Source organism: Schistocerca americana, chromosome 3 (assembly GCF_021461395.2).
Source record: "Schistocerca americana isolate TAMUIC-IGC-003095 chromosome 3, iqSchAmer2.1, whole genome shotgun sequence".
Lineage (NCBI taxonomy): Eukaryota > Metazoa > Arthropoda > Insecta > Orthoptera > Acrididae > Schistocerca > Schistocerca americana.
Window position 1 is genome coordinate 463,645,070 of NC_060121.1, and position 19,186 is coordinate 463,664,255.

Consider the following 19,186-nt stretch of genomic DNA (forward strand, 5'->3'; position numbering starts at 1 on the left):
ATAGAGCAAATTGCCATTTCTAGGTATAGGCCAGCTTCTAACCCAGCAGAACGAACAATGAAGGAATTGAACCGTTTATGCCGAACATACTGTCATAGGAAGCATGGTTCGTGGAAAGAATATCTGGAAGAATTTGAGCGGGTCAGGAATCACCTCCCACATGATTCTACAGGGTTTGCACCATGTGAAGTATTGCTCAATCAAGAACCCGACAGTATTTTCGTGAGTTGCTAGTCTACCCACCAGGAAGTTCATTGACTTAGGAAAGGAAATTGGAGCTAGTGGAATTAAGTATGAAGGAGAAGGCTAGGAAGAGACAGGAAAGACACAACAAGCTAGTGAAACCGATAACTTACCGAGTGGGAGATTTGGTACTAGTAAAGGTTCATGCAAAATCAAAGAAAATAAACTCTGAAATAAATAAATTCAACCACGTTTATAAGGGACCATACAGGATTATAAAAATTGGTCGTCCTAACACTGTGGAGTTGGAGTATGCACGGACAAAGAGAGTGCATGGTAAGGAACATGTGGAAAACATAAAAAGGTACTACTCACACGAGAACAGGGATAACCCAGATGAGGAAGAGGTACGAATTGATGAAAGTTAGGTGTAGGGAGCTAGCAACTCTTTTGCTGGTATACCAAGTGGCGACTGGTACACTCCCAGCTGGGTGAGACTTTATTTCTAATTTCAAGTGTCACTCCTCTACCATCTTTCTCTATCCTTAGGTTAAGAAAGTTAGTGAGTAGTAGTTAGGATTGGTAGTGGTCATCCAAGTAATTCAGTCAGGAACCATGTAGTAAATTTATAGTTGACATAAAATAAGGATAAGTAGTTACTGTTGATGTTGTGTGTGAGGTGTCAAAGAATCAATAAGTTGAAAGCTCAGTTTAGTGTGAGTACATTACAAAGTGAATAGTGCCAGAAGTAATAAAATGAGAACCAGATAAAAAAGCTAATGTATACAAAATGTCGTGGGAAGCTAATTGGTCAAACAAGATTTTGTGTAATCTTATAGAGTTGTTTTATGAGACATGAAAAGGTCAACTGTGGTAAGAAAATTGAAGTAGTGTATCAGCTTGTAAGTAGATGAACATATAAAGAAACAAATACATGGGGAGATAGTTGTTCGAATAAATGATGTGAAATAATGATGTATATTGAGTATGAGAGGTTTGAAGTGTTGAAGTATATGGAGGATTGATATAGGTTGAAGATATATATATATGTATTTGCAGTTGAAGTTGGTGTTAAGTTATGTGTAATGAAGAGTATGGAGTATGAGATGTTTGAAATATTGAAGTATGTCATTTAGCACATGAGCAACATCTGTTTGCAAGTTATTTGTAGGTATACATGTTTATCTGCAGTATGCTGATAAAACAAAGTGTAACTAATGAATAATTAGTAATTCATATATCCAATTAGCTATCAGAGTCAATTATGGTTCTACGTAGGTCAAGCTTTAGAAGCAGGATTCTGGCACTGAGTAATGAATGACAAATATTCATATAGTGGATTTGAATTAATGTGAATATAACAGGAAATATTGTACCTCTCATCTAAGCTTTCTTCATAACAATTCACATATGGCAGTAATGTTTGGCAAAATAAAATGATCAGTAGTTTAAAATTTTTCATTGGGTGACCACATTAGTTGTAGTGTTGCAAATAATTGTGTAAGACATGCTTAGCGATACAATGTAGCATTTAAATTTATGGAATCTGTAATTAATAAGTTGTGAATTTCTTCCTTAACTTTTATGTGTGTTGGCCAAGTGAGTTATAAATTACAGTGATAGTAGTATGGACGGCACGAACCCCGCTGAAAGACGGCATACCAAAGGGGTAGCTGGCATTCAACTAGTTTCTTTTCTTGTCTTTGCTATAGCAAGTTATAACAGATATGTAGTTAATGACTCGTACTAACCTTTGAAAGTGAAAACTTTTTGGAAATTTTTGGTAAGATAAGTTTATAAAAAATATTTACCATGCTATGTTAAGTAAGTAGGATTGATGTTGTGTGTTATTTGGACAATGCCATATTTTTGAGATGTAATAACTTTTTGTAGAATATTATTGTAGAAGCAGCCCACTGCTGGAGTCAAGGATTTTCTTGGTGATTGTAATTTCATTACTTATTTGCACTGTGTGTTTTGTTCATATGTAGTGATGTCTAATTCCCTAACCGTTCTTTTACGCCTGTGGCTTCAAAGAAGTTTTCGAGGGCGGGGATGTAAGGGGTCCATAGGCCCTTACTATAAGTTTTGCGACAGCACAGGTCGACAGGACAAACAATCGATAGTGTGCGTCGGGTGGCGAGAGCGAGAGTGAGTGTTGAGACAGTAGTGTGGTATGCGCTGCGGGCCGAGCCGGGTGGAGGTCTGTTGCTGGAATGCAAGACCGTACCGACAAAGGGAGTGGCCATCACCGTGGTTTAGCCCCTTTGTGTTAGAAATATACGGGAAAGTGAAAAAGTATAATTACTAGTGTGATTCAGTGATTTTTTTTGTGCCGCTATTTGTAATTACGCGTCTACCGAGCCGGCATTATTTGGATTGCAGTGTTGGATTGCAGTGTTGGATTGTAGTGTTGGATTACAATGATTGAAATTGCGTGTGACGATAAGGAATAACGAAAGGACCTGTGCTGAGATTAGCCGTTATTAATTCTGTACGACGAAGGCAGTGGCTGTCTCTTTACTTTGTGTTTTTGTGATGAATATAGGTCGTTGATTAATGAAGCTGTGTTGTTGTTCTTCTTGCCACCAGACATTTTATTATTACAGCGTTCGAGAAGGACAAATACGGAATGTAACAACTCTGTAGCAGTCCAATCCGATTGCCAGCCCCATTAGGTACACGGTCACATTAATTAATGTCTGTTTTGGGCTGCTATCAGATCACGATCGAGCGGGATAAGTCAGTAAGATCAAACCGGAGTGTTACAAGAGCTGCATCAAACCAGTCTCAGGACTGAAGACAACAATAACAACATCTGCTGTAAACGTATTGGACACTTTCCTTTCCAGACATCCCCTATAGAACCTTTTCTTGTGTGACTATCGCAAATTGTAGCACATTTTTGAGGGATTGAAATAACTCCAGATAATGTTGTAATCAAACTATCTCCTTCGTAGCTAGTAGCCTGCGTGCTGAAATGCTGCTGTTTGCCTGTTCTCGGGCGCAGTCTGTGGTAACCTGTGGTGACGTTTGCAGACCCAGACATCCCACCTGTTACGTACAACAAAGAGCGGCGCCGCAGCAGCTGCACGCGCCACATGCGCGACCCGGATGAGATACTGCGGAGCCTGAAGGCCGTCAAGGGAGAGCTGGCGCTCGGACGCGCCATGAGCTTCAGCGAGAAGGCGCGACGCCGTAAGTACAGCAGAAACCTCGTCATTCTGCCTCAGGCGAGGCCGTTTCTAGCAATTACTCAATTCCTCTTGCTTTGAGCATAATGAAACAATACAAATTTATTGGCATTTGTTCACAACCTTTTATTCCGTTTCACTTGAAACCAGATTACAAGACTCTTGTTTACTGATCAGTATAAGTGTAGAAGCTTGCTAACATTTCAACTGCATTAAAAATGTGAAGTATAATATGAAAAAAATATCATTGTTTGTGTCACAGATTAAGCAATGTAAAGGTGTTTTCAAGGCACAACCCTATTGTAAGTGATATTTTCTGTCCTTCCTCTGACCTTTGAACTACCCAGCCGGTGGACTCCGAGCCACTATGCAACTACAGCTCTTCCGTTTATACAAATACTTGGCAGAAACGAAACGCGTGATAAGAGACAGAAAAAAGTCCGAGAACTAAATGGAGAACGAATCGAGAACGTTTGGACCTGTGTTGTGACACTCCCGTACTTCGAGCCACGTGTATAATTCAGTTAATCTTTTAGTAATACATGATTTATGGATGCACAGGGTAACGCCAGGTAAAAAAAGCAAAGGCCTGGTACTTAGCTACGAATTGGCGAAGCCCTCTGGCCATTTTCTGTGCATATGAAAAGAACTTATTTTCACTGCAAGTGTCCACCCCAGTCCCCAATTACACAAACACACACACACATACACACACACACAAACACACACACTGCCATCCATTCCAACAACTACCCGAGTAGAGCCCATTCTCAGGTCGGAGGAAGACAACGGCATATCATGTCTGATAGTGCAATATGTGGTAAAGTATTTTAATGGATAGATCAAAGAATTATATTTTTGTTAATTTATTTTACAACTGCAGTGGACACTTGACAAATAAACTGAACAAATGTATCTGTTATGTCGAACGTCTCATAGCCAGAAAAGTTTACCTGCACACCGGCCTCACGTGCCACATATGCTCTCTGTCTCAAATTCTGCCTTAATTAAAGTTCCGTGATTTAAGAACACAAATGTGTCCACATATATTGGCAACACACTTAGTTCTACAAGAAACTTTAATATAAAAAACATCAATCTCAAATTTACACCCAGATAAAAAAGTTTCAGTTTATTCACAGTTCCAGTTAAATGAAAATGTATCGGCTGCTCAGAATTGCTATACTCACAGCGACATCAGTGCAGTATTTTCTCTCCACTGCACTCCCTAGCCGTAAATTGATAAAATTATGCAAGCATGAATTTAGAGACTGAAATTTGGCAGCTATTTCGAAAATATATATTGGTCGTGCCAACCCTCACGTTTTGTAGAATGATAGCGTCAGAAATAGTACTGCCAGCAAAATTCCCTTTGTGCAGTGTTTTATAGTTCTGTATATTTCTCATATTTACATGTTTACGATAGTGCCTAAAGGGACCATTCATGCTATCCAAGCAGGCCGTGACAAGAGTCTTTTCCATCTGTGAAACTGAGACTTTTATCTGATGTTTGACCTAGCTATTCTCAAGCGAACTCGCGACGGTCAGACAACAGTCAATTTGGCCACACCACAACGTAAATCATCACCTACTGATACTTTCTGACAGTAGGGGAAGGTGCTGTCGCTTGAGGGTAGAGTATAAAGGAGCACACAGTGTTTCCTGCTCGGTGTTTCAATCCAATGAACGACTTCAGAATCACATGAAGGAATGGCTCTAAAGATTACCATAAGCCGTTTTCGGCATTGACAACAGTTTCTGTTGTTGTGAGACGTGAGGTTGTGTTTCGTACGACATTTATAAATGTGTTCATTTCTACACATTGAAGTGCTGTATAACATATTGAAGATATTGTTAAATCTTGAGTTACACAATTTTACTTTGAGTGAAATTCTGTATATTTATGAAACTAGTTATATCATAACGTGTAGATAGTTAAGCCATACTTTGCCGGTCTAATATGTGATATTTACAAAATAACTGAGTTTCTTTAATGTCTTCTTGAAAACGAAAATTTTTGTTGGTTTCCAATAGCCTCTGCTTCCAAATGTATTTATCTTGTTACTGTTTTTGATAATACATCCATTTCATTTCATTTCACATTTTAATTTTTGCTTGGTATTAGAGTAATAATGTAACAGATAGTCTATTAAATAAAGTGTTGATAAGGTTGTCTCGACTACAACACTTATAAATTTCAATTAAATATTTGATCCTAGGTACACGAACATGTTACACCTTGGAGCATTTTTTCACATTAGGGAAAACTTACTTTTCCAGAGAAAGTTTTGTAATTTTAGGAAAGAAACTGCAGCACAAAAAGAGTGAATGCTGTAATTTAAAAATGAAATGATAAAATATATTAAACTTCTGTTATAGGCCAAAGTCTGAAAATTATTTCGAGTTACAATACTCTCCGTTTCTATTATTATCTGCACAAATATTTCAACTTCCTCGTAAACAATACATCATGAAATCTCTCCGTTTTCACTGCGCGGAAACATTAATGTCCTTTCCCTGGTCTGCTCAGCATCGGTAACGCTGAATACTGAGTACTGTCAGTTGTTGTCTCCTTAATTGTTTTTTTTTTTTCCTACGGATTTTCTTCTTCAAAAATATGAAATTGTACTACATAATTGCCGACCGACTAGCTAAACTCACGTCTTTGGTGAAGCACTACCAGTGAGATAAATGACTCCTCCAACATTCTGCACAGAACCCAGCGTTCGTCCTGTTTGTTTCCTTTTCTACCTGCTTACACTATTTGGTTAAAAACTTTGTTTGAGGTACAACATAACCAGATCTCGTTTGAAACTAATTATTAATTTGACATAAAATATCGTTTAATTTATGTACAGTTAACTGAATCTAAATGAACGTATGCGATAATATCAGAGTATCGATGACTGCCATCAGCGCAAGGTATGTAAGAAATTTTTTAACGGCGTTCGGAAGAGTAAACTCTGTACCGTTACGAAGTACTGAGCGCCTGCCAGAGCCATCCTGACGACACCGACAATCACCTGGTAAATTCAGATGAGAGCATGAGAGTTTGCTGTCATCACCACAGTTCTAACTTTTTAAAAGAGGTACTGAAGTGACGATAACACTCAATTTGTGTGAAACCTATCTACAAATTAAACGCCATTTACCAACTGCTTGAATGGAATACGCCATTGCTATACATCAGGTCACACAGAGATATTGAAGTGTCACATATACATACGTTTCGTTATTTGACGCTGTGTGATATAATCCACTGCATCCTATTAAAAACATTGTTTTCCACATCAGTACTTGTCGCAAATGGAAAATAAGCAGCCATCACCGGCTCTATCTTAAAACAGTGCTTTTTGGGAAGTAATAACGCAGTCCATAGTTAACACGACCACTCTGTACACAGAATGGATTCTTCTGAGAGTTACATCACACGATGAGTGTGTAGAAAAAGAAAGTCTTATAACTAATATTTCCAAATGGTTACTGCTCTTATCTCTTTAACTGATGTTTTATTACTGCTAAACATTCAGTTTCATTTCACACACTCTCTAAAACACTGCCATAGCAATGAATGCCAATAATTTCTCAATACTAATTAAGTGCGGTTCCAAGTAAATTGCAACAGTACTTCTTCTTCACTAGGAAATAAGAGACAAGATATGACACATAAAGTTTAGTAATTATCATTCCTGTAACAATCGTAAGAAAAGGTTTTGTACTATATAAACATTTCCTCGCCTCGTATATTTACTGAATTCTGCTGCAGCTTTCTGAAGGCTACTTTCCAACAGTTCGTTATTGTCTGTGACTTCATCCAATATAACGAAGGTATTGTATTTCTCTTTTGCTTGGAAGGTTAATGATGTTTTGGTTCATCTAATATACCCCTCTATTGTACTATAAATGTCGCTGTAAATGTACTTAATAGCATGGCATTTACTTGTCTCTGTGTCACTTCTTGCCAGACTGCATCTTCTTGTTTCATTGTTCGGTGAAAACTGTGTTTCTTTTCTTTGTAAAATAGATTATGTGTAAGTTTTCAGCTGATATACGTAGCTGATATGTGTTTTCTACTAAGCATGTCACTATTTTTAAACAACATCTAGTACTGCTGAAGTCTGGTCTAATTTCAGAAATGTATTAGATTTTTTCTTAAGTGTTTTACTTTTGTCTTCCTAGACTCATGTTTGTTATTTAACATGCATACTTTTTGTGTTATGTAAACTTGTTACTTTTTGCATGTATGTTCTACATGTGTATTTATATTTTGTACATATTTGTTGTGCCTTAGGTATGTCACTGGCTTGGCGTCCAAACGAACATCATAAATCAGAATTATAATTTATTCGTCGTGTTGTGGTAAACGACTTCATGCAATTTTTCATTTCAAAAATAATTTATTGGTAATCTGATGTGAATGAACATACATGGATGACTTATGCAAGTAGTACATTAAGAAATACTTTTTGAAAAAAAGGAATGTTAATCTGAAAAAAAACATTATAAAGCCAAACCATGAGAAACGATCTTGCATGATAGGATTTCCTTCTTTTCTCGAAATGCTGTATTAGTTTGGTTTTATGCCTTATAGCTTGATTCCGTGACACTGATTACTGATAATCCTGGACATTAAACGTAGATTAACAAAATTCACTGTTTTCCATTAAAGCTTATACCCAGAATGTCCCAAAGCCATAGGATCAATACATGACAGCTGGTAAGGGATGTTGAACCGAGTATTTTGTCATGCGGTACGAGGTCTTGAACGAACAAAGTGTGTGTCTGCACACACGATTGGTCATGTTTCATAACACGGGCCGGCCGAAGTGGCAGTGCGGTTAAAGGCGCTGCAGTCTGGAACCGCGAGACCGCTACGGTCGCAGGTTCGAATCCTGCCTCGGGCATGGATGTTTGTGATGTCCTTAGGTTAGTTAGGTTTAACTAATTCTAAGTTCTAGGGGACTCATGACCTCAGAAGTTGAGTCCCATAGTGCTCAGAGCCAGAGCCAGAGCCATTACACGCAAATGCTTTCTGAATGGCCTTTTGTACAATACGCCAGCTGAAGAGTCCAAAAATCTAAACGAATGTATAGTAAAAAACCTGTAATAGACCTCATATTAGAAATTTATCGCTGTTGACTGAATCTTACGAGCAACTCTATCGCTCAATGGGGAGAGGAGTTGGGACAGCAATTACGTCCGCGAAATAAACAACTTTTTCTGGCAATGGTGCCTAATACTTTTGAACTCAGTGAACAGTTCTGTCAGAGGATTATGTTGTAACGCATGTATTGAGACTGTCGTTCGGAATATTGATTTATTACGGTGGAATGCAGTTGTTGCTACAAGATGTATATCAATAAAAACATAAATGTTTTCCGACAATTAGTACCGAACTTCAGTCAGAATGGGTTCCTATACAACGTATTTAATTTCAGTCGTAAAGGTATAACCAATTAAGCCCCACTCTCCCCACAAAAAACTATGAATGAGCTAGTACGCCAGGTTTTAAATGAAACGAAAGTTGGTCATTTTTCATCCCACTTGTTTCACTGCTCAGGTGGTAATCACACAGCAACTATCCATAACTGAGGTACTAAAATTCATGTGATTTCTCACATATGGAATTCCTAGAATATTCAGAACTTATTTGCTGCTGGATCTTCCGGCTAAATGGTCGGACGTTTTCAGAAGTGCTCCTGTTCCAAATGGCTCTGAGCACTATGGTATTTAACATCTATGGTCATCAGTCCCCTAGAACTTAGAACTACTTAAACCTAACTAACCTAAGGACATCACACAACACCCAGTCATCACGAGGCAGTGAAAATCCCTGACCCCGCCGGGAATCGAAGCCGGGCGCGGGAAGCGAGAACGCTGCCGCACGACCACGAGCTGCGGACAGTGCTCCTGGTACTACTGTACTTCGTCGACCTTGACAATGACTCCACCAGGAGTACCTCTGAAGGTATTCAATGCAGCTCGCGACGAAACGTCAGGAACAGAGAAATTTCATGAACCCCGACCAACCAAACCAAAAAATTCACCAGCACCTAACATGACCGGTCGTGAAAGCCTTCATTTCACAATTCAGAAATTAATTTTGTGGTCATTTACAATAGGTTTCTGGGATGTTGAGAGAAACTTTCGCCGATGATAGAAGAGGACAGATATATCAATCTGAGATAGATAACATTTATCCGCGAACGGCAGAGTCGAACGTTACGAAGCCAAACGCGTTGTGGGGAAGATATGAAACGCAAGAAATCACGAATTATTGTTTGTACACTGTAATAAACATTGTACTACAGGTAAACCTCAGCAACGTGCAACGATAGTTTGCGGTGCGATGTGCAACATAACTACGTTCTTGACGACCTGCTGACACCTCTGGACGATTCAGTCCCTCTCTAAGGACATAGGTGGGCTGCAATCCCATTGAATGCGATCTCACCCCTTTGAGGTGCAGCGTGACTGCAGTGTTAGCTTTGGTCTTCAGGGTGAAACCACTAGTGATCGTTCAAAACCATTCGAAGAAATTTGAACGTGATCCGAAGTAGCAAAGAGTGTTTACACTTTTTTAGTCCTCCCATTGTGCACATTCCTGTGGCGCTATTGTCAGGACTACAACATTAATACAGACATGAATAAAATGACAAACATCTTTCTAAGACAGCCCCCCCTCCCCTCCCCCACCAAGTTTGACAACACCATCATAGCCACCTGCATTCGTTTCTTGAGCGCTTTAAAACTGTACCTCTACAGATGCAACCCTTGACTTATACCTAGGGTCCTGTAGGCAGGCAAACCCTTCAAAGCCCCTCACATTCAACATTCCAGCAAGCAGCTGCTAGAGCAGCTGCGTAGCGACGCTCATGTAAGAGTGTGACAGGGGTTGCCTGCCCACAGGTGACGAGGAATCGGTCATAGGTTGTCTCTGTAAAGGTTCCTTTTAAAGTGCTCAACAACATGGCTGGCACAAAGGATGTTGCTGAACTGTGGGGGCTCAGAGGACCTCTTTCGTGTTTTAATCATACGCATTGAAAGTCAGACACCACACCACAGGAGGCCACAAAACAGGATGGCTGAAAAAGAATAATAAGGATTGTCAATGTTTGTGAAGAATGTCGTTCTGTTGCATATCACTGTGCTAACAGTCGTTGTCGACTGTGAGATGTGTGTAAATGAACACACCAATACAAGGGATGGTTTCATTGACGCCCTTTATGTGCCTTCTGAGGCTTTACCTGAGCGGCGGAGTCCATAAGAAAAGTACATGATTTCAACGTGTGGGTTCCGTGGTTCTCAAAAGGCGTCAATAGGAGGGCTGAGATGTAAGAGAGAGGGAGGTTGACGACCTTCTCGTCGTGCAACAGGGCCGTAGTGACGTTGAACAGATCTGTGGCGAAATTTGGTACCAATGTGACATCTTTAACACAGCTTACAACTCACATGAATTTCTAACGTTAGACCTATTTTCGCATGTGTCGACTCCATGTTGTTTGAAGCGTAGCCGATCCCCAGGGTGACGTCGCAGGGCACCGCGCTTTGGCACGATTACAGTGGAAGGTTGTAGACGCCTTTGAGCCCAATTTCACAGTTCTACATCGCAATGGGGCAAAATGACTGGCTTCCAAAAAAGTTACCCTTTAATTCTTTCGCGCAGCCGGTGACTCTCCATCCAAGATACACTGCCTCGTCCTTACCAACGAATTCTCAATCTGGTACTAATCTCGCATAAAAAGCACACAGCTGTGTGGAACATCAGCGTCACCTGAAATACAGGTATCTAGAAAAATCGGGGGTGGCTGAGCACAGTTTGTTAAATAAACATAAGACTTTATTCGATGAAACAAGACTACTTGCTCACGCTTCAAACTATTGGGACTCTGTCATCAGGGAAGCAGTTGAAATTAGACTCTGTGAAAATAATTTCAACAGAGACTCCGGTTATGCACTCAGCAATGCATGGAAGCGTGCAATTGATAAAGAAAGAGCGCAGAGAGAGACTTCTTACATTCCTCGCAGTTCTCCGCCTGTTGCGATGGATGGGGCTGCAAGCGACGCTGGATAGAGCGCGCAAACAAAATCTATGGATATAGAGGCCTCCGCCTCAGTACGCAGCGGTTTCACCGTGACGTCATCCAGCCATTGAGAAGCCGTCCAATAGTTATAAAAGCGGAAGCCTCACCGCTCCACGGCAGTCAGTTTTACCCCTGACGAAGATGACGGAGGTAGTCATCGAAAGCTTGGGATTTTATCCAAATTTGAGGCGGCAAGTAAACCGAGAACTTTTTATGCAAGGACACCGTCGCGAAAGACTTCGTGTGGCACTAATCTCGTTTGACAGTCATTACGATCTTACTTTGTACAATAAATGTAGACGTGGTACTGAGGCAACTGATATTCGGAAGTCAAGAAATACTGCATCTAACTGCCTGCGTTTTTTACGCAAAGGATTGAACTCCATGGTCGGCTAACCCAGTGACATACTTAAGGTGGCATTCAGTGCGTGTGGTATAACTCGCTTTTACATAGCGTACGTAGAGTGTGTAGAGATGGCCGCCAAGTCCGCAGGGATGCCGGCGAGTGGTAAGGCGAGAGTGTTTCTGCCGCCAGGGTGCAGCGTGGACAACGCCTCGTTGTCTAGGCCGCGCGGCGAGCACGCCAGGGCGCAGCTGTACCAGAGGAGCCAGCTTGTCAGTAAGTGCCTCGCCCCTCCACAGCTGCCAGCTTAGCTACACTACACTACAGCCGCGCGCTCCACCGGGAGGACTCTGCCTCAGCGCGATCCAGCCCAGAAAGCTCGGTCCTACGCCGTTTTAACAAATGCAGATGGGTAGACTGAAAAGAAGCGCTTAACTGCCTCCATTCGAGAATTTCTCTTCTTGGCTTCGTCGTCCAGTAATCTTCAAGGGTGTTAAAAGTTACTACCACGGCTGAGAGAGGGAATAAAAGAAACCACATATTGTCAGCATAGAGATTTCCTAACCTCGGTACCCCAAACAAGACGAACAGCTATTACAGTCCGATTTAAATTAGTTAACATTCGGCATCAAGTATGCTCTCGCCAGTAGTGCACCAATGGGATCCCTGTGTTGTATGCTCCAACCTTATCGTCACTTCCGCTGCGCAAATAATTGTGCCCGCAGCCCTCACTCAGCTCAAGTAGGAGATCAGTGTAATAGATGGCTTAGCGCGCCTTATTGGCCCGTGGAAGCACTCGAAACAACACTGAACGTTTGTTTATAAGCTCCAAGTTTTAATGAGTGAACTTATTAAAAAATTTTATCGTTGTAAGGTTTCGTCCCGCATCACCCAGCCTTTTCCAAGTACGGGAAGATTTCAATTAGATTACTTCATGGTCTGATAGAGATTCTCAATTCAGGTAGTGGATTGCAAGGCGTACGCAGGAGCAGATACTGACTCAAATCACAATGTACACTATGTGATCAAACGTACCCAGACACCTGGCTGAAAATAATCTAAAAGTTCGTGATGCCCTCCATCGGTAATGCTGGAATTCAAAATGGTGTTGGCCCACCGTTAGCCTTGATGACAGCTTCCACTCTCGCATTCATACGTTCAATCAGGTGCTGGAAAGTTTCTTGGAGAATTGCAGCCAATTCTTCACAGAGTGCTGCACTGAAGCGAGATATCGATGTCGCTCGGTGAGGACTGGCGCGAAGTCGGCGTTTAAAAACATCCCAAAGGTGTTCTATAGGATTCAGGTCAGGACTCTGTGCAGGCCAGTCCATTACAGCGATGTTATTGTCGTGTAACCACTCCACCACAGGCCGTGCATTAGGAACAGGTGCTCGATAGTGTTGAAAGATGCAATCACCATCCCAGAATTGTTCTTCGGCAGTGGGAAGCAAGAAGGTGCTTAAAACATCAATGTAGGCCTGTGCTGTGGTAGCGCCACGCAAAACAAGAAAAGGTGCATGCCCGTCCACGAAAAACACGACCACACCCTAATACGGTGAATTTTATTGTTGGCACTATACACGCTGGCAGATGACATTCACTGGGCATTCGCCATACCCACACCCTGCCGTCGGATCGCCACGTTGTGTACCGTGATTCGTCACTCCACACAACTTTTTTCCATTTTTCAGTCGTCCAATTTTTAAGCTCATTACACTAAGCGAGGCGTCGTTTGGCATTTATCGGCGTGATGCGTGGCTTGTGAACAGCAGCTCGACGATGAAATCCAAGTTTGCTCACCTCTCGCCTAACTATCATAGTACTTGCAGAGGACCCTGATGCAGTTTGGAATTCCTGTGTGACGGTCTGGATAGATGTCTGCCTATTACACATTGCGATCCTCTTCAACTGTCGGTGGCCTCTGTCAGTCAACAGACGAGGTCGGCCTGTACGCTTTTGTGCTGTATGTGTCATTTCACGTTTCCACTTCACTATCACATCGGAAACAATGGACCTAGGGATCTTTAGGAGTGTGGAAATCCCGTGTACAGACGTATGACACAAGTGACACCCAATCACCCCACCATGTTCGAAGTCCGTGAGTTCCGCGGAGCTCCCCATTCTGCTCTCTCACGATGGCTAATGACTACTGAGATCGCTGATATGGAGTACCTGGCATTAGGTGGCAGCGTAATGCACCTAATATGAAAAACGTATGTTTTTGGGGGTCTCCGGATACTTTTGATCACATAGTGTAGTAGTGATGAAGAGTAGGCTGAAGTTTAAGAGATTAGTCAGGAAGAATCAACATGCAAAGAAGTGGGATACGGAAGTAGCTAAGGCTACAGATATAGAAATGAGGAATGACTCAGTAGGCAGTACAGTTGAAGAGGAATGCATATCTCTCTAAGGGGAATCACAGAAGTTGGGAGGAAAATCATAGACAGAAAGAAAGATAACTGCTAAGAAACCGTGGGCAACAGAAGAAATACTACAACTGATCGATGAAAAAAGTACAAAAACGTTCATGGAAATTCAGGAATACAGAAATACAAGTTGCTGAGGAATGAAACAAATAGGAAGTGCAGGGAAGTTAAAACGAAATGGCTGCATGAAAAATGTGAAGAAATCGAAAAATAAATGATCGTCGGAAGGATTGACTCAGCGCATAGGAAAGTCAAAGCAACCTTCGTCGACGTTTAAAGCAAGGGTGTTAACATTACGAGAACAACGGTAATTCCACAGTTAAATGCAGAAGAGAGAGCAGTTGCCTCTACGAGGGGCAAGATATGTCTTAAATGACAGAAGAAGAGGTAGTGGAGCCAGTATTAGAATTTAAGAGAGGTTTGGAGGACTTAAGATCAGACAAGGCAGAAGGGATGGATAACATTCCATCAGAATTTCTAAAATCTTTGGGGGAAGTACCAACAAAACGACTATTCACGTTGGTGTGTAGAATGTATGAGGCTGGCAACATACCGTCTGACGCTCGGAAAAATATCGCACAACCTACTTAACAGCTCATGCATACAAGTTGCTGAATAGAAAAATATACAGAAGAATGGAAAAGAAAATTGAGGATGTGCTACATGACCATCAGTTTGGCTTTAGGAAAGGCAAAGACACCAGAGAGGCAATTCTGACTTTGCGGTGGATAATAGAAGCAAGAGTAAACAAAGGTCAAGACATGTTCATAGGATTTGTCGACCTTGAAAAAGCGTTCGACAATGTAAAATGGTCCAAATGTTCGAAATTCCAAGAAAAATACGGGTAAGCTATAGGGACAGGCGGGTAATATACAATATATACAAGAGCCAAGGGAGAATAATAAGAGTTGTCGACCAAGAACGAAATGCTCGGAGTAAAAAGTGTGTAAAACAGGGATGTAGTCTACTGTTCAATCAGTACATCTAAGAAGCAATGATGGAAGTAAAAGAAAGTCTCAGGAGTGGAAATAAAATTCAAGGTGAAAGAATATCAATGATAGATTCGCTGATGACATTGTTATTCTGAGTGAAAGTGAAGAATTACATGACCTTCTGAATGGAATGGACAGTCTAACTAGTAAAGAATATGGATTGAGAGCAAATCGAAGAAAGACGAAAGTAATGAGATGTAGCAGAAATGAGAACAGCGAGAAACTTTAAATCAGGACTGATGGTCACGAAGTAGATAAATTAAGGAATTCTGCTACCTACGACGGAGCAAGGAGGACATCAAAAGCAGACTAGCACTGGTTAAGACGGCATTTCTGGCGAAGAGAAGTGTACTGGTATCAAAAATAGGCCTTAATTTGAGGAAGAAATTTCTGAGAATATACGTTTGGAGCACAGCATTGTACAGTAGTGAAACATGGACTATAGAAAAACCGGAACAGAAGAGAATCAAAGCATGTGAGATGTGGTGCTACAGGCGAATGTTAAAAATTAGGTGCACTAATAAGGTAAGGATAAGGAGGTTCAATACAGGAAAGAAATATGCGAAAAAACTGACAAGAAGGGTCAGGATGATAGGACATCTGTTAAGACATGAGGGAATGACTTCCATGGTACTAGAGGGAGCTGTAGAGGACAAAAGTTCTAGAGGAAGACGGTGATTGGGATGCATCCATCAGATAACTGAGAACGTAGGTCGCAGGTGCTGCTCTGAGATGAAGAGGTTGGCACAGGGGAGGAATTCGTGGAGGGCCACATCAAACCAGTCAGAAGACTGATGACTCAAGAAATAAAGTTTTCGACCTCTTTAGCCCGATAATGTATTATAAACATTCTTCATTCTTATGTTCCTTTTATCTGACTTACATATCTGATAATAGCAGGAGCCGTAACAACGTTATAAGTAAATTAATATATTAAGGAATCTAGACGGTTTCATCCACAGAATATCCATAACGATAGCAGACTCATTCAGAAAATATATTTTCTTTATTAACATAAATCTGGTCCCAATTAAAATTAAAGAAAGATTTTTTACACGATTAGAGATGCCTTGGAGATCTGTACCGTAAATTTCAGGTTTTTTTATGTAGAAGACAGATTTTAATGTGGTTTTCTGTCTGCGCTAATAGCGGAGCGCAGTGGCGGTTTCCAGCAGACAGCAGTACTTGTCGCGATGACTTCGCAGCTTTGTACTTTAAACGTCAGATGTCCACTAATTTAAATCACACTATAGTGCAGAGAATCTAATGCTTCTTCCGCCTAAAGGGAACAATGTCAACGAATTCCTTCATCCACTGTCACTTTGCAAAACGACTTTTTCGGCTGTTAACCGTGTGGGGTGATCGGATCTATGAAAATTAGAAGCATTTGTTCTTTTAGTCTCTTAATGGTAAATTAATAAGGTATTTCCTAAGCTGAAGTTCAAAGTTAGATATCATACTCCAGAGTTGTCTAGTGACGAGCATTTCCTCCAAATGTCTGTTGAATGAAGATATATGTCTGACCATTCTGGCCTCCACAGTAATTAATATGGCTAATCCGAACTCCAACTACGGAGTTATGGAGGTTGACACGGGTATTTTCTAAGAATTTTGGTATACGGGACTCTTAGCCCATGGCTGGTCGTTACGAACTGCATTTCGTTTGAGTTCTGTAATCATTTATCATTGTATGTGTACTGCAAGGAAAATGTCTACACAATATAGCAAATGCTGACGGTATGCACCGTATCTTATCAGCAAAACGGACTTGTTCAATTCACTCCCTATACTTGACGACTAGACTAGACGAAGGTAATGCCGACATTGCTGTTCACCCTCAGCCTTGCATTCAGTATTACTCGTTTTGCAAGCGCGCCTGCTGGATCTGTATGTAACGTAATGTTCGTAACAATTCCTGACAGTCCGGCTCCCGTGATGCAGAGGCTCCCACAACCTTTAGTACTCATTACGTCTGTGTGCGTTACGGAAACGCTACTAAGTGGTTAACTGGAGTAAAATCTGCAATTAAAAGTGGCCGTAATGCTATGTTGTGATTGCAGGACCAAACTAAAATCAATATTTGTCATAACTTTGATAAAGAGGCGATACGGTTAAGAGATTTATTAAGTAAGAACAAACACAAAATTCGCGTCGCCACGCTTAAAATAGGGTCTTCGTCGGTCATTTGTGCAAGACAAAGTAGGAGTACATTACCACAAAATTAAACCCGAAAAATCTAAATTATGACATGTAACTGCAGATGAGGAGACAAGACCGTGGTCGAATTTAAACAAAAAGCTCAAGTGCCTTAACTTCTCTCGTACATGATAACTTCTGACGGAGCAATGAGTGAGTATCTGATTCTAAACCGTTTTAGAAATATCAAGGCTAAGTTTATCAGTACAGGCTCGTGTTCTATTTTCCCCTACAGACATTTTACTGCTTAATGAACCCCATATTAACTACACAGAAATTTAACTATCTCTCTCGAACCGACATTCGATGCTTCGCATAGCGTGGCGTCCTTACCATGGCTGAATCTGCGGCAGCGGCAGCAGACGTCATATTGCGACTGCGAGTTGCGCCTGTGGCTAGTCAGCAAGTAATACATCGAAGACGTTTGCTAATGATGTCGACCTCCACACACCGAAATCAATAGTTCTGGCCTTCAAAAACGAATATCTACGCCTCTAAATTTGGTAAGCTACTGCTGACCGAAAATTCGGTCATGCAAAGGAACGCGCGAACATTAATGGTTCACGCTAAGTGTTGATTTTTACAAGCCTAAATCACAGGAGCAGTCCGAAGCAAAAGCGCTCGTGACTAGAAAATGCTTAAGTGCGACGACCCGACCCTCCAGTAAGGTCCTCGCACAGGTGGTGAAAACAGTGACTCCCTCTCTCTACGGGCGTTACTTTCCTCTCCTTGGGCCAGTCCTCGCTGGACAGTCCACTTAGGAAGGGCTCACATCAGCTTTGCATTTCTTCCAGCAGTAGGGAGCCAGGTAGGTGAGTGGTAAGGCGCTGGATCATAAAAACTGATAAAGTTTCAGTTGGTTTATTTGACAATAAGATCAGACATATAAAAAGAAGAAGTTTTAGCTCTATTAATATTTCAGGGGGACTCTTTAAAAAAAGTTATTTACAACCAATTAACTTTTCCGGTAAATACTCTTAATACTAAGCTCACAAGCAGTCAAATATGAAAAAATAGTTGCAACTTTCTTTTGGTCTTCAGTATTCTGACTGCTTTGATGCGGCCCATCACGAATTCCTGCCCCACATTAATTTCTTCATCTCAAGAGTGGCACTTGCACCTTACGTCCACATCATTTGTTGGATGTATTCCAACCTTTCCCTACAGTTTTTACCTTCTATAGCACCCTCAGTAACATGGAGGTTAATCCCTGATATCTTAACACATATCCGATCGTCCTGTCCTTTCTTCTTGTCAGTGTCTTCCATATATTTCTTTCCTCGCTGGTTCTACTATGGAACTCGTCATTTCTTATCGATTCTCAACGTCCTTTCGTTGCACCACAGCTCAAACGGTTCGATTCTCTTCTTTTCCGGTTTCCGACAATCCTGATTCAGTATAGTACTGTGCTCCTAACATACATTCTCAGAAATTTCTTCCTCAAACGAGCCCATGTTTTATATTAGTCAACTTCTCCTGGCCAAGAATGCCCTCTTTGTCCTCCTTGCTTCCTCTGTCACATGTTTATTTTACTTCTAAGGTTGCAGTACTACCTCACTTAGTCTATTTCGTGGTCACTAATTCTGATAAATTTCTAATTATTCTCACTTCCGTTACTCCTCGTTACTTACACTTCCTTTGTTTATTTTCAATCCGTAGTGTACGCTCATTAGGCTGATCTCTCCATTCAACAGATCCTCTAATTCTTCTTCACTTTCCATACAGCAGTTCCTTCACTTTCACTACCATCGGTGAATCTTATCATTGA

At 41.1% G+C, this 19,186-nt stretch overlaps 1 protein-coding gene across 1 annotated transcript in view; it reads left to right on the forward strand.

The window, feature by feature from the left end:
* Positions 1-19,186, forward strand: part of LOC124606155 (regulating synaptic membrane exocytosis protein 2) — a 282,872-nt gene that overhangs the window by 199,298 nt on the left and 64,388 nt on the right. The window contains exons 11-12 of the mRNA XM_047138120.1: positions 3,229-3,381; positions 11,916-12,080. Of these exons, the coding sequence (XP_046994076.1) occupies positions 3,229-3,381; positions 11,916-12,080 (318 nt within the window). The remainder of the gene's footprint in view (positions 1-3,228; positions 3,382-11,915; positions 12,081-19,186) is intronic.